Below are 15,445 nucleotides of genomic sequence, written 5' to 3'. Positions count from 1 at the left end.
AGCTTGGGGACCCCACCCACAGAGGCCCCGGGCTGGGCCCGCCCGAACCCTGCTCTCCGGCACTCGTTCCCCCTGCACCTGACCGTTTTTGGGATCTGGCCCCGACGCTTTGTTGAAGTCTCTCCAGGTTCCTCCCTTTTGCCACGTCCAGTGGCCTGTCCGTCACCCATTACCAGATTTAACAAATAAAGCGCAGTGTCCGGTTAAATCTGAATCACAGAGAAGTAACGAATGGGTCTTTAGTGTGAGTACTTCGTCCGTAGACTTATCAAACTTATACCAAAAACAAACAAAACCCAAATCCTGTTGCTGTTCATCCAAAATTCAGACTTGAACTGGGAGCCCTGTATCTTACGTGACAGCCCTACTTTGTTCCCTTCCTGTCATCTGCGACCCTGCGGCCTCGGATTCTCCTCAAACTCTCCTCTTTAGGGGAATCCCTGGGTGGCTCAGCAGTTTAGCGCCTGCCTTTGGCCCAGGGCGCGATCCTGGTGTCCCGGGATCGAGTCCCGCATCGGGCTCCCGGCATGGAGCCTGCTTCTCCCGCTCCCTGTGTCTCTGCCTCTCTCTCTCTCTCTCTCTCTCTCTCTCTCTCGGTCTATCATAAATGAATAAATAAATATTTTTAAAAAATATATTAAAAAAACTCTCCTCTTTGGCGATGGAGCCCATCCGTCGCTTTCCCGTTGCCGCTGCGGGGGCCTGGTTCGGGGACCTCGTGGTCCGGGCTGAGACCATAAGTAGCATCCCCACTGATCTCCATAAGCTTTCCCCTTGAGGGTGTCACCTGTTCCTGTCACTCAGGTCAGCGCTCCGCAAGGTATGACGCTGGACACCAGCAGCAGCACCACCTCCTGGAAACTGGCCCTGCTGGTTCTCAGGCTCCCACCCAGCCCGGAATCAGGTGTCCAGGAGCGGGCCCAGAGTCTGCATTTCAGGGAGCCCTTCGGCGGCCCCCGATGCTTGGTAGGGTCGGGCACGTCTGGCTGCGGACTCCCACACCTTTACCATGGGCCCCACTTCACAGCCGAGCCTCCCTCCGGGGTGCAGGTGGAGTGTTCCGGGGAGAGGTAGGCCGCGCGGGAAAAGGCAAACCGAGCTGTATGTGGGGCTCGCGTGAGGCTGCGGGTGTCTGAGCGTCCACTGACTGTCGGGGCTCCCTCCGGGAGCTTGTGGCGACACGGTGACGGCCTCGGTGGAGGCGCAGCAATCAGGATGGACTCCCCGTGGTCGCCGCCAAGTCCCCTCCACTGCCCACGGCCCACTTCTTGCCCGGGGCGCCAGCGTCCTCCTCGGTAAGTCCTCCACTCCCCTGCGCGCAGTGAGCCTCTGAGTGTTGGGGACCCAGGCCTGGTGGTGCTGGGAGCCGGGAGGCCAGGCCTGACCCGCGAGGGGCTGTGTTGGGGCGTCTGCAGCGCCCCCGGCCCAGGGCAGGGCCAGCCGCTCCCGAGCTGCCCACAGAGCCCCGCGATGTGAGGTCAAGGCCTTGGGCCATGGAGAGCTGAGCAGGCCTGTCCTGGGGGCCCGAGGGGCAAGGCACCAGAGCAGGTACAAGGAAAACAGGACGTGCTTGCCGGAGCCGGAGACCTGGTGGAGCCCGGGGTGGCGGGACAAGCTGGGCCCCGCCGGCCTGCGGTGGAAGGGTGGCAGCAGCGGGGGGCCGGGCGCCCGCGGGCAGAGGTCCAGGGCCTGCGGACCGCGCAACAGCACAGGCTTCCGGGGGGAGCAGCACCCACCCCCACCTTTATTAGCATCCTCGCATCTCTGCCTTTATCCTGGGGTAAGTAGAGGGGAAGGCCGGGCGAGGGCGGGCAGGGGCAGCAGGATAGGGTGAGAACGGAAGATGCTGCTCATTGATGGTTCTCAGTCTCGTCTGCACCTTAGGGCCACCTGGAGAGCTTCATCCGGGTCCAATCCCCAGAGACCCTGATGCTATCTAGGGTCTAGCCTCCGCATTAATGCTGCTCGCATTTTAATGTGCATTGGAGTCCTCTGCAGATCTTGTTAAAATGCAGATCCCGATTGAGAAGGTTTGGGGCTGGGCCTGAAGAACATGCATTTTAACAAGATCCCAAATGATGCTAATACCTCCCATCTGCGGATCACATTTTCTGGAGCACAATCCACAGCACGGGTGCTCAGAGGGTAGTCCCGGGATGGGCAATATCGGTATCACCTGGGAACCTGGGAGAGACGTAGAGTCCCGGGCCCCATCCCAAACCCAGGGAATCCGAAACTGCGGGGGGGAGGGGCCGTCTCCTGTGCCTGAACACACCCTGTGGGGATCCTGATGCGGGCTGAAGTTTGAGAAGAGAATTTGAGAGACGAATAAAAAGCCAGAGGGAAGGGGGGCCCCTGGGGGGCTCAGTGGTGGAGCATCTGCCTTCGGCTCGGGGTGTGACCCCGGGGTCCCGGGATCGAGTCTCACATCGGCTCCCCGCATGGAGCCTGCCTCTCTCTGTGTGTCTCTCATGAAAAAGAGAGAAAATCTAAAAAAACGAGAAAAAAAAAAAAAAAGGAGGGAAGGGAGCTGATATTGGCTCCAAGGGCAAATTAATGAATTATCATGCAAGTAAGACAGAAACACAGATCGGGGTTTGTTCTACGTATTCGCTACAGTCACGAACCAGTGTAACCATTACAATAAAATGAAGACGTGACTTCGAAACCTGCTTGCATTCACTTTTCTTTTAAGTTTTTTTTTTTTTTTTTTAATCTCCTATCATCACAAGCCGTAGAAGTTCCTCGGGCGTCTTGGAGATGAGCCCGGTCACCGTGGGGGCATAGGGATGGGAGGGAGGCGAGGTGCAAGTGGCCGCGGGGTGACCTCCGTGGGCTGGGCTGGGCGGGGACGCGGCAAGGCCTGAGGTCGCTGGGGCGCCACCTCCCGGGCCGCTCCTCGGGACCGCAGCCCGTGTCTGCCCCGCGTTGTTCCGCGTTGTCCCAGAGCGCAGCTCCCGCCGCCCCACTGCGCTGCCTCCGCCTCCGGGTCAGGCCTCCGCCGGCCTGAGGATCCCTGTCCCCTCCCTTGCGGCCGGTGGAGCGGACAGCTGTCGTCTGCAGAGCGAGTCCTGCAAGGCTTGTCCCCCAACCCTGGGCCAGTCCTCCGCCCTCCCGCCGGCTGGCCTGACGCACAGGTGCCCGTTCTTCTCTAGCAAGTGTGGGTTAGGGACGCCGGGGGGCTCAGGGGTTGGGCCCAGGCCGCGACCCCGGGGTCCCGGCATCGAGTTCCGCATCTGCTCCCCGCATGGAGCCTGCCCCCCTCTCTCTCTCTGGGCCTCTCATGCATAAATACAATCTTTTAAGAAATAATTGTGGATTGTTTTCCTCGGAAGAGGACAAATAGCGTGCGTGTGCCCTTCCGTAGAGCTCGCCGAGCCGGGCCCCCGCGGAGCGCCAGGCCAGAGGCCTGCTCCCAGGGCGGGTGCCGACGTGTGGAGGCGGCTCCCAGCCCGTCCCGGTCTACGCTTCACCTAAGAACGTAGACCCTTCAGGAGGTTGGCTCCCAGGAACCAAGTGCCTCACACCCATGACCAAGGAGTCTAAACCTTGACTTAGGGACGCCTGAGGGCTCAACGGTTGGGGGGCTGCCTTCGGCCCAGGCCGTGACTCCGGGGTCCCGGGATCGAGTCCCGCCCCGGCTCCCCCCCCCCCCGCCCCCGCCCGAGGACTTGCACGGGGACTCCAGGTTCCGCGGGGGGGGGGGGGGCTGTGCAGCAGCTCCTTGGGACGTTTCCCGTTTCCTGGAGTGGAAATGCCTCACACAGAAAAGGGAGGAGCGTCTGCAAGAGTGACCCCGACATGTTATCCCGCAGGCTCGTCTCCTGTGGGTTCGTCTGAATGACAGTTACACACTTCAAACGAGAAAATGCCATTAGAGAGGGGGCTGATGTGGATGCCAGGACCGGGCCTAATCCCCCAGCGGGTCCCACCTGGCGCTGTCTGGCGTGTCACACACTCAGCATCCACTGGCCGTGTCCGGCCTGCAGACAGGAGAGGCAGTCGGAGAGGCCCCTGCCCCTGCGAGGGGCACAGCCCCTGGGCCCTGGGGTGCGGGGGGGTGGGATCCCCGAGCAGCCCAGGACCGTACAGCTGGGGAGAGAACAACTTGGACCTGGCAACGATGTTTCAAATACTGTGGACCACGACCTGCGGTGAGGACACATTTTTATTTTGTGAACCAGGAAAGCCACCAGCCGGCCCGGGGGGCGGGGGGCACAGTCCGCGGACCTCCTGCTCCCTCCACACTGCACCTGGCGTTCACAGGCTGCAGGAGGGGGGCTCCAGACACTCGGCATCAGGGACTTGGGGACACGCTCGGGCCACAGGAGAGCCTGACGCCAACCCCTCTTCTCTGGAATCAGACTGAAAAAGCTCAAGAGACGGGGCCCTGCCTCTGGATCTACGGCCGCCTGGGACAGCGGTCGGCTTTGGCCCGTGACCTTCTGCGGGGCAGCATCGGTGGCCCGACAGCCAGTCTGCGAGCGCCAAGGCTGCCCAGTGCCACCAGGGCTGGCCTGTCCCCGCAGTCCCCCGGTCCCCCGTGGACCTCTGCGCACAGGCTTCCCCTCCCCGGACCAGGGAGGCTCTGTGGGGAAGGAGCTGCTGCGTGAGACAACGGGCCCCGGGTGTCGACGCTGTCGTGACCGTATTTGACCGGAGTCCTTTTTGCCAGTATTCACCAAGTAGCCCCGCCACATACTGCTCGGGGATGGGTCCCGGTGGCTTCCCAGCAAGGGCAGGGCCACGCTGTTGGGACCCTTCACAGGGACTTGGCTGCGTCGCTGTGTCTGGTTCCCCGTGTGAAAGTGACAGGACGTCGCCAGCATGTTAACGGGACAGTGCGGGGACCGGGGAGGCCCCTGGAGCTGGGGGAGTGGCAGCCCTTGCAAACAGGGCTGGGTTCTAAACCGTGAAACACAAAACGGTCACCGGGTCGTTGGCCAGAAGGCCCGCCACGCTGTCACCCGGCCCCCTGCATCCGTGGACTCCCGTCTGCGGCGACAACAGCGTCCCCGCAGCGGCCGAGAAGCCTAGACACCGGACCTCACACTCGCCCGCTCCCCCCTTCGACATCGGACACTCGGGTCTGTCACCCCTAAGACAGGAATGAGGACAGCACGTGGCCCACCACGCTGAGGCCGCTAAGGTGCAGTGACGATCTTTTAAAATGTCATCGGCTGGGGATCCCTGGGTGGCTCAGCGCTTTAGCATCTGCTTTCGGCTCGGGGTGTGACCCCGGGGTCCCGGGATCAAGTCCTGCATGGGGCTCCCTGCATGGAGCCTGCTTCTCCCTCTGCCTGGGTCTCTGCCTCTCTCGCTCTCTGTGTCTCTCATGAATAAATAAAAGTCTTAAAAAATTAAAATAAATAAAATGTCATCGGTTGTCCCTTCGCGGGGAGGCCACGCCTGGTGCTGCGGGGGGCCTGGCGCTGGGCGGCTGTGGGGGGCAGCCGGGGGCGCTTCTGGCCACTGCTCGCACTGCAGGTCCGGGAGGCGGGACTGGCCCCCAACTCTCCCACTCGCTGTGAGCCCCCCTGCACCCCGAGCACTGGCCTTTCCCCAGGAGTCCTGTCACTCGCCCCTAAGCTGTTTGCTACCTTCCACAGGCCTTCAAGGAGTCCTCCCGCCCCTCGCACAGCCGCTTCCAGAGCAGGACCCTGCGAATAGCCTCGGCTCGGAGGCGACGGTTTCCGGCGGCCTCTCTCCGCTGACTCTCGAGCCGGGACATGGGCAGTCGCCACAGCTCCCACGTGCAGGGGGCGAGCACTGAGGACCGCTCCCCCGAGCACACTTTGTGCCGTGGGGTTCCCAGGGCTGCAGTCAGCGTCCTGGAGGGGCACGGGGAGGTGCAGGGGTGTAGCTTGGCTCAAAAAAAAAAAAAAAAATATCATGCTGCCCAGGCTGCTGCTGAAGCTGCTGAATGCCGACCTCTCTTCCCAATGCTTCCTGGCGGCCTCAGTTTCCCCACTGTCCGTGCCTGTTTCCCTACACACCTGTTTTCCCTGAAGTCCCAGGGTCGTGGCGGGAAGCGACTTGCCTGGCTGCGCTGGGGGACGCCGCCGTGTGCCCGTGGGGGCCGGTCTCCGCCAAGCCGGCAGCGGCCCTCCCCGGGCCCCCCTCCACGGCCCCGCTCCTGCAGACACGTCTCCGCGTGGGCCGCCGGGGCAGCAGCAGTTTCCGGGCGGCCGCCCGGTACTTCTTGGAGATGAGGTTGTAGAGGATGGGGTTGATGGACGCGCTCAGATAGAAGAGCTGCAGCGCCACGATGTTAAAGTACTGAGAGAAGTGCATCATGCGCGAGTCTTCGGTATTTATGTAGATGATCCTGCCCACGTGGAAGGGCAGCCAGCACACCAGGAACGCCAGCACCACGGCCACTGCAAAACAAGGCGGGCGCCAGCGTCAGCTCCAGCGGCCGCCAGCCCTGGGCCCCCGAGACCATCGGAGACAATACGGGACAGCAAGCGCCTTCCACAGAACTTGGACGCGGCCAAACCGCACCCCAGGAGAAGCACCAGGCCGCAGACTGCGCGACTCGGGCTTAGAGCCGCACGCGTGTTAGGGCTGCAGGGGGCCAGGAGGGACCCACCTGCTACCAGCGGCCCCCGCCGGCTTCCTCCTGCAGACCTACTCGGAGGCAGGCTCTCTGCCTTCTGTTGCAAACAGTCCCGCGACAGGTCTGTGCAAAAATTTTTTTTTTCTTTTAAATATCGGCCTGGTTGACTTCAGCCTGCAGAATAGCTTAACACTAAGTCTAAACCAGGTTAGGTTTTTTTTTTTTTTTTTAGCCACCCAGCTGCCTCTAGAGTAAATTTTTAATGTAAGGCAAAGTAAGCCCACAATACAAAAATGTAAAAATCCAACCCACTTTTCCTGCCTGGCATCTGGGGGGCGGGGGGGGGCGTGAGGCTTCCTTTGCCTGCAGGGGACGCGAAGAGGGATGAAAGGACAAGGCGGGGGGAGGCCCCACTGGAGGGATCCTGTTGCCCCTGCCCGTCTCCTGGGGCTGCCCATGCCCTCTGCCATTGCAGGCCTGTGCCCGCCTGCGCCCGCCTGCCTGGCCCTGCCTAGGGCGTGACCCCGGGGTCCCGGGTTCGAGTCCCGCGTGGGGCTCTCTGCACGGAGCCTGCTTCTCTCTCTGCCTCTCTCTGTGTGTGTCTCTTATCTTTTTTTTAAAAAAGTGGTTTGTTAAAAAAAAATAATAATAAAGCACCAGCAGGTTAGCGTGCCGCAGGCCGCCTCGCCAGGGGCAGCGTACCCTCCCGCCCCGCGGACCCGCCCCCCCACCCCCCGCGCCCGGGGCCGCCCGGGGCCGCCCGGGGCCGCAGGCGGCGCCACTTACGCAGCACGCGGACGGCCTGGCGGTGGCCCCGCTCGCGCCCCGAGGCGGCCCGGCCCCGCAGCGGCCCCCGGCGCCTCCGCAGCTCGCGGCCGATGCGCCCGTACAGGACGCAGAGGCACAGGAAGGGCAGGAAGAAGTAGGCGGTGGTGACCCAGAGCATGACGCGCAGCGCGCCCAGCTGCGACGGGCTGGGCCGGCACTCCCGGCTGAAGAGCGCCGCCTCGGGCCCCGGCGGCGGGGAGGGCGCCCGCGCCAGCCGCGCGCTGCCGTTGAGGCCGGGGCCGCCCGCGTCCTGCTCGACGCCCACCAGGAAGAAGAAGGGCGCGGCCGACAGCAGCGCCACGGCCCAGAGCGCCGCGATGAGCGCGCGGGCGCGGCGCCGGGACAGCAGCGCGCGGGCGCGGAGCGGGCGGCACACGGCCAGGTAGCGCTCGACGCTCAGCGCCGTCACGTGCAGCAGCGTGGCGTAGGTGCAGCCCTCGCCCAGGTACAGCGACAGGCGGCACAGCAGCTGCCCGAACACCCAGGGCCGCGAGCGCCACAGGCGGTACAGGTCGAGGGGCAGCCCCAGCAGGATGAGCAGGTCGGACACGGCCATGCTGCCCAGGTACAGGTTGGTGGTGGTGCGCATGTCGCGGTAGCGGCCGATCAGCAGCACCGTCACCAGGTTGCCGCTCACGCCGACGGCGAACAGGCCCAGGCACACGGCCGTCACCGGCACCAGCGCCCCCAGGGGGAAGGGCGAGCACAGGCGCTCGTCGCACGGCAGCTGCGCGCCCTCCGCGCCGTCGCTGCTGTTCCCGGGGCCGCCCATGGACGCGCAGGCCGGGCGCCCCCGCAGCCGCCCCCGCAGCCGCCCCGCAGCCGCCGCCGCCGCCGCAGCCCCGGGGCCCAGCGCACCGCCGGCCGCACGCGCGCCTCCGCGGGGCCCGCACCACGCGGCTCGCCGCCTCCCGTCCGCAGCGCCCGGGCTCTGAGCCGCCGGGGTCGGCCCGCAGCCCTCCCCGGCCGGCCGCGCAGTCTCCGCCCCCGGGCCCGCCCCCGGGCCCGCCCCCCGCCACCCCTCCCCCTCCCCCGCCGCCCCCCGCCCTCTCCTCGGCGCGGAGGAGGGAAACCACCGGGAACGAGGGGGCGGCCCGGTCCAGGGAAGCGGCTGCCGAACCCCGGCGGGGCGGGCCAGGGACCCCGGCGGGGCGCGGGCGCCTTAGCCCCGAGGACACCGGGGGACCGCGTCGGGGACCTGGCCGCGGACTCCGGCTGGCGGCTGCGCCCCGGCGCCCCGGACAGGCTGCCCGCGCGCCCGCAGCACGGGTCCCCCACAACCCCGAGTCCCTCCCGGGCCTGGATCTGACCCTGCCCCGACGGAGCGATCTCGGGCCGCCCCCGCGTCGCCGGCCCAGGGCTCCGCTTCTGCGGGTTGGCGAGTCCCAGGGCGGACCCCGCCGGCCACCCCGGAGCCCCTGAGCCGCTGCTTGCGGAGAACCACGCCCCGGAGGACCCTCCGCGCCCTCAAGTTCTTCGTGCAAAAGATCCGCTAACCAAGAAAGCGGGGCGCTCGCCAGCCCCGTAGGAGGCGCCCCAACCCGGGGGAGGCCCACCCTGACCTCGTGGCCGCAGGTGGCCCGCGCGGGGCGCTCGTCCGCACCTCCGTGTCCCCGGAGCCTCTGGGCCCGAGCCAAGCGCGACCCTCTCGTCACTCTCCGCCCGCGGGGCCCGGGGCTGCTTCCGCGGACGAGGGGTCCTCGGGGGTGTCAGGCGGCGGCTGCCGGGACCCCTCCCCGCGCGTCGTCCCCGGGACCTGCATCTCTGCGCCCCTCACTTCCTCCCATATCCCTATCCCCACCCCTGCAATCCCCCACCCGCCCCCGCGGCCCCCACCTGCCCCCGCGGTCCCCCACCTGCCCCCGCAGCCCCCACCTGCCCCCGCGGTCCCCCACCCAGCCCCTGCAATCCCCCACCTGCTCCCTCAGTCCCCCACCTACCTCCGCAATCCCCCGCACCCCCCCGCGGTCCCACGCGGTCCCCCACCTGCCCCCGCAGCCCCCCCACCTGCCCCCACAGTCCCCCACCTGCCCCCACGGTCCCCCACCTGCCCCCGCAGCCCCCCACCTGCCCCCGCGGTCCCCCACCCAGCCCTTGCAATCTCCCACCTGCTCCCTTAGTCCCCCACCTACCTCCGCAGTCCCCCGCAGTCCCACCCAGGCCCCCCGCGGTCCCCCACCCGCCCCCGCAGCCCCCACCTGCCCCCTCGGTCCCCTACCTGCCCCCTCAGTCTCTCACCTGCCCCCGCGGTCCCCCACCTGCCCCCTCGGCCCCCCACCTGCTCCCTCAGTTCCCCACCTGCGTCCGCAGTCCCACCCAGCCCCCCACCCAGCCCCTCCTGCAGTCTCCTCCCAACTCGCCCCCCGCAGTGCCCCCCAGCACCCCTCCCGCAGCTCCCCCCATCCCCCGCCGTCCCCCACCCAGGTCTCCCCACCCCTGCCCCCCGCAGTCCTCCCCGACCTTCTCCCTGACCCCCCCCCCCCCGCCTCAAGGCCTCACCTCCCCGCTTCGCCCCCCAACCCCCGGAGCCGCGCACAGTCGCTCCCAGGCGACCGCCCCCCACGCCGCGCCCCTTCTAGCTGTCGTCCCGCCCCCGACGAGCACCGAGCCAGCGCCTGGCGACGGGGAGCCCCCGCCCCGCCCAGGCCCGCTCGCAGGCAGCCGTGGGGCGCCCACCCGAGGTTCACCGCCTGCGCCGGGCCCTGCGTCGGGGGCCGCTCGCACGCACCTACTCCCCTGTCCACGCCTCCCGCCGTCCGGCCACGTCCTCCTCCGTCCTCCCTTCCCGACACCCCGTCCTTCCCCTGCTCTCAGCGGGGCCCTCGGCTCTAGGAAAGACGGCACCTGCCCCCCCGCCCCGTCCTCGGAATCCCGCCTTCCGGGGCACCGCCAGGCCCCGCAAAACTCCAGGGGCCCCAGTCAGCGACTCCGCGTCGCCGCCCCCCGCCCCCCGCACGGAAGATGCAGTTTCGGCCTCCGTTGGGGGTTCCCCTGGCGCCCCCGGCTGCGGGGCGGGCACCCCTGACGCTGTCGCCCGAGCAGGGATGCGCGCCGGCCGCGCGGCGGGGCTCGGTCCTCGGTCCTCGGTAACCCGGGCGGCGGGCGGGCGGGTGCGGCCTGGAGGTCGGTCCTCGGGGCTCCGGGGACGCCGCCCGGGTGGCCGACCCCCTCCCCGGGGCGCCCCCGCCTGCGGCCCTGGGCTTCCCCGCGCCCCGCCCACAGCGCGCTCCTCCCGCCCTGCGGGGCTCCCGTCCAGGGGGCGCCCCCTCGGCCCGGGAGCGCACCGGGCTGGGCGAACTCGGGCGCCGCGGCGTCGGCAGAGCCAGGTGCCCCGTGGTGGCCGCGTTCCGGGTTCCGGCCGCGGGCGCCCCGAAGCTGCCGGTGCCTGGGGGCACTGCGTACCTCGCCACCCGGCCGCCCAAGCCCCAAGGCTCCGCAGGTCCGCCGCCCTTGGGCCGCGGGGGAGGCAGGCGCGGCGGCAGGCGCATCCGCAGCCCGCGCGACGCGAGGCGTCAGCACCGGCCCCGGGGGGACAGGCCCGGCGGGAGGGGCCCACCTGCGGCCCGACGCCGGCTGCGGCACCTCGGGCTGCGGGCGTCGCGACAGCCGCTTCCTCGGGTGCCGACCCCGGCTCCAGACCCGGCTGCGGGGGCCCGGACCAGCTCCGCCACGGGGGACCCCGGCCACACACGGCGGGCCGGCCCCGCTGACCCTCGCCCGGGACCCCGGCCTCGCCCCGAACCCCAGCCCCGCCGAGGGGCGCGCGGTCCGTCGCTGGCCTCCTGGCCCGGGGTGCTCGGGTCCCGCACCCCGGGGACCAGGAGGAGCGGCCCGCGGGTCTGCGCCCCGGTCACGCCCCGGTCACGCCCCGGTCACGCCGCGCCTCCGCCCGCACCTGCGCCCGCGCCCCTCCCGGCACCTTCGGAGCCCTCGGCCGGGCCGGGGTCGGCGGGGGCGTCTGCCGGGGTGCGCAGGGGGCGCGGGGAGCGGACACCCGGCCGCAGGGTGCGGGACGCCGCCCTCGGGTGCTCGACCCGGTCTCCCGCCCCCGGGACCGCGCGGGCCCCGGATCCTGCGGCTTCACGGGCGACGCCGACCCCGGCCCCTCGGCTCTGCGCCGCGTCGATTCCTCTGGCTGTGGGCGAGCTGAGCGTCTCCTGGCACCGCGCAGTCCCCCGCCGGGGCCCGCCCCGCGCAGCGGGGACTTCGTCGGCCCGTATTTAAGAATTTATTATGTTTTCGTGTATTAGAGAGATTGGTAGATTAGCCCTTTTCTGGACTACGAATTGCAATATTTTTTCCTTAGGTTTACTATTTGCTTGAACAACAACAACAACAACAAAATAAAAAAAAATAAAAAAAATAAAAAACTGCTCTGCAAAACAAACAAAATAACAACAACAAAAACCCCGAAAAAACAAAAAGAAAAAACAAACTGCTATGCAGTTTTTATTTATATGGCATCAAAATAATCAATGTTCCTTTTTGTGCGTTCTGCGTGCTCAGGCACGATTTGCAAGGCCGCTTCCATGCCGGGACTGTAAAGGATTTCTTTCACATTTTTTATTTAATGGTTTCATTGTTCACATTTAAATGTTTGATTCGTTTGGAATTTCATTCTTGCGTAAGGTGCTTGTGAGATACGGACCCAAATTTTAATTTTTAGGTTGTCCCAACATCATCTATTGAATTGCTCATTTTTACTCCACTGCCTTGAGGTGCCAGCTTTATCAAATACTAAATTCTTGCATATTCTTGGGACTATGGGCTTTCTGTTCTGTTCCTTCTGTGTTGTGTGTGCGTGCACAGGTCATTTTGAGGGGCTAGGCCTCTCCCACGGCTCTTTTGCAGAGTTTTTCCATTTTTATTTTTCCAAAGGAATGGCAGTGCCGTACTGTTTTATTTACAGTGGGTTTATAGTATATTTGAAACCCTTGTGGCCCTTAAAAAAATTCTTACCTATATGGTTTTACACCGTATACGCTCTTCCTGCAAGTGTGTGTACTCCCGGGTTCCTTGCGGTTGTACCCTCTTCCCCCTTTGGAGGTCATTCTGAGCCAGATTTATAGGGACTGGATACCAGTGATTATTAGACAGTAGACTTCATGCTGGTTTAAATGGGTCTGAATCAAAGGTACAGACATGAATTGTTAGTATTACTTGAGTCTAACACATGAATTTTCCTCAAATTTGGTTTTTGAGATTACTTTTCAGAACACAGGCCGTGAGAAGCAAGGTTTATACTACATGCGAACATTCTTACTGAATGGCTGTTGTCATTGGTAAACTGTGTAGCTGAAAAACATAGTTTTTCCTCTAAGACCGCTGCATCATCCTAGAAATATTAAGTATGTCAGGTAGAGCTGGTACCTTGGGCCTAGGCAGGGCCACATCCCTTAGTCACTATCATGGACAGCCGTAAAAGATTCAACGCACCCACTCAAAGGAGTAGGAACGTCCAAGGAGGTCAGGAAGTCTGAAAATCACCAAGTGAGAAGTTGGCTTGTGTCTTAGCAAAATAGACGTAATGATTAGGCCAGTTTATTTTGATTTGATGATGTCCAGGATTCTCTAGTCCTGTGCAATTTGTATGTTAGTCTTTTTTTTTTTTTCTAAGATTTTATGAGAGAGAGAGAGAGAGAGAGAGTAGCAGAGACCCAGGCAGAGGGAGAAGCAGGCTCCATGCAAGGAGCCCGACGTGGGACTCGATCCCAGGACCCCAGGATCAGGCCCTGGGCTGAAGGCAGAGCTAAACCGCTGAGCCCCCCGGGCTGCCCTGTATGTTAGTCTTTAGGTTCATCTTATATTCGTTAAAAAAACAAAGAGGTTAAACTTCCCCAACATAAAATTACCCATATTAAAGAGAACAATTCAGTGGCACTTAGTGCATTCACGGTGTTGTGCAACCACGACCTCTGTGGAGTTCTGAAACATTTCCAAAATACAACCCCAGGCCCATAAAGCAATTACTCTCCATTTCCTCCTCCCTGCAGACCCTGGCAACCACTAATCTCCGTTAGTCTTTGTGGGTTTACCTGTTCCAGGTACTTCATGTGAATAGAATCATATGCCATGTGACCTTTTGTGTCTGGTTAATCTTTCATTTAGCCTAATGTTTTCCAGGTTCATCCACATCGTAGCTATATCCCCTTTTTGAATATGTTCGCTTGTCTCATTTGTGGAAGGGGAAATAAAGGTACTTGCCTCCTTGGATGTGGGAGTATTTAAGAGTGTGGGTTATTTCCGGGCTGGGGGTAAACTCAAAGAGGGAGTCAAGTATCAAAGGATGAAACTAAAGAAATTAGAGCTTCCCACTTAGCGCGACCCTGGTAGCAGATCGTCCTTGCCGGATCTCTGCTCACTCCTCAGAGGGCTGCCGACTGTTTCGGGCGGGGGAAGTGTTTAGCAGCTGCTTGGCATGCAGAAAGCACTCCAGAAATACTCGTATAAAGGCAACATTGAAGTCAGTTATTAATTTGATTTCCTTACTGAATTCAGGACTCGTGGGAGAGAGCGCAGAGGACAGTGGTCAAGTGTGGGGGCGCTGGACCACCCAGCTGGATTCCAATCTCCTGGACGTTGGCAGGTGCGAAGCTCCTCTGTGTTTCAGTTCACATGTAACACAGCAGGTAGGAGGATGACGGAAGGTAACTGCGGCGAAGCACTGCACACCACGCGGAGCGCACTGCTCCACAGACGCAAGCCATTACGATGTGCGTAAGAGTCATGGGGCTTCAAAATCTACCCATTCCAAAAATCTTTTCCTTGGCAAATTTCCCATAGCAGGCATCCTTTTTATCATGTAAGATAAAAAATAGTCCTTATAGCATCTAAACATTTGATGGCCCCGCTCTGTACATGGAAGATTTGATGACTAGAACTATTAAAATCTTAGTTCTGCCAACTTTTTTTTTTTTCATTTTCTCCCTTTTAAGAGTGTCAGGGAGAGAATAATGAATAAATAAAGGGATACACAATCCCTTTATACACAATCCCTATATACACAATCTTAAAAAGTGCATATGAAAATAGATGATTTTAAAAGTTCTTTAAAAATATGAGGCATTATCACCTATATTGATGGTAGATGGTTAGGTTACAGTGTAACTGGTTTTAGGTTTTGAAGAATCATTTTCTTTTGTAATCTGTCTGCTTGATTCAGTCACCACCCACATGGGATCCTTCTATGCAAATGTTTGTGATAGTGAGGACCATCATTCAATCCACGGCAGACAAGACATAAAATTCCTTTTCCCAACTACAGAAAAAAAAGACATGCAACACTGTGAATAAGTATCATCTTCTTCTCAAGGCTGGATTCATACTTAGTAGCTTCTGTGAAGTGATGCCCTTATATTCAGAATATCTCCTCTTCCCCAACCTAACATTTTAAGCTTTATCATGGTCCTTGCAGTGTTCACTCTTAGGGATCTACCTGGATTTTAAAAAGCAGTACACAAAAATAAATTTGAAATGGATAAAAGACTTAAAACATGAGGCCTGGAACCATAAAAATCCTAGAACACAGGCAGTAATAACTTGACATTGGTCATAGCAACTTCTTTCTTGATCTGTCTCCCAAGGCAAAGGAAACAGAAACGAAAATAAACTATTGGGACTTCATTGAAATAAAAAGCTTCTGCACAGGGAAGGAAACAAAACTCAAGGCAACCTATGGAATTGGAGAAGAATTTGCAAATGACATACCTGATAAAGAGCGCCTAAAATATACAAAGAACTTATAAAACACCCCCAAAATTAATAATCCAATTAAAATGGGCAGAAGACATGAATAGATACTTTCCCAAAGAAAGCAAATAGATGGACAACAGACACATGAAAAGATGCTCAACGTCACTGATCAACAGGGAAACGCGAATCAAAGCTACACTGAGATACCACCCCACACTCGTTGGAATGGCGAGAATCAACAACACAAGAAACAAAAGGTGTTGGTGAGGATGCGGAAAAGGAACCCTTTTGCACTGTTGGTGGGAATTCAGACTGGTGAAGCCACTCTGGAGAACAATGCAAAGGTTGCTCACGAAGTTAAAAATA

At 61.6% G+C, this 15,445-nt stretch overlaps 1 protein-coding gene across 1 annotated transcript; it reads right to left on the bottom strand.

The window, feature by feature from the left end:
- Positions 1–4,150: 4,150 nt before the first annotated feature.
- On the bottom strand, positions 4,151–8,159 carry MLNR (motilin receptor). The gene is made up of 2 exons (XM_077855759.1): positions 7,346–8,159; positions 4,151–6,380 (listed from the first exon to the last, which is right to left on the bottom strand). The coding sequence occupies exons 1-2, from the start codon at positions 8,157–8,159 to the stop codon at positions 5,989–5,991; spliced, it is 1,206 nt and encodes a 401-aa protein (XP_077711885.1). The 3' UTR covers positions 4,151–5,988.
- Positions 8,160–15,445: the final 7,286 nt, after the last annotated feature.

This window comes from Canis aureus, chromosome 17 (genome assembly GCF_053574225.1).
Source record: "Canis aureus isolate CA01 chromosome 17, VMU_Caureus_v.1.0, whole genome shotgun sequence".
In the NCBI taxonomy this organism is placed as follows: Eukaryota; Metazoa; Chordata; class Mammalia; order Carnivora; family Canidae; genus Canis; species Canis aureus.
The sequence above is the reverse complement of the archived record's forward strand: the minus strand, read 5'-3'. Positions and strand labels throughout refer to the sequence as shown.

What these genes read in the sequence shown, in the direction of transcription:
- MLNR (XM_077855759.1), bottom strand. Translation starts at nt 8,159, where the DNA reads ATGGGCGGCCCCGGGAACAGCAGCGACGGCGCGGAGGGCGCGCAGCTG. An exon ending in CCAGGCCGTCCGCGTGCTGC is followed by an intron (nt 6,381 to 7,345) that starts GTAAGTGGCGCC and finishes CTTGTTTTGCAG; the next exon opens with TGGCCGTGGTGCTGGCGTTC.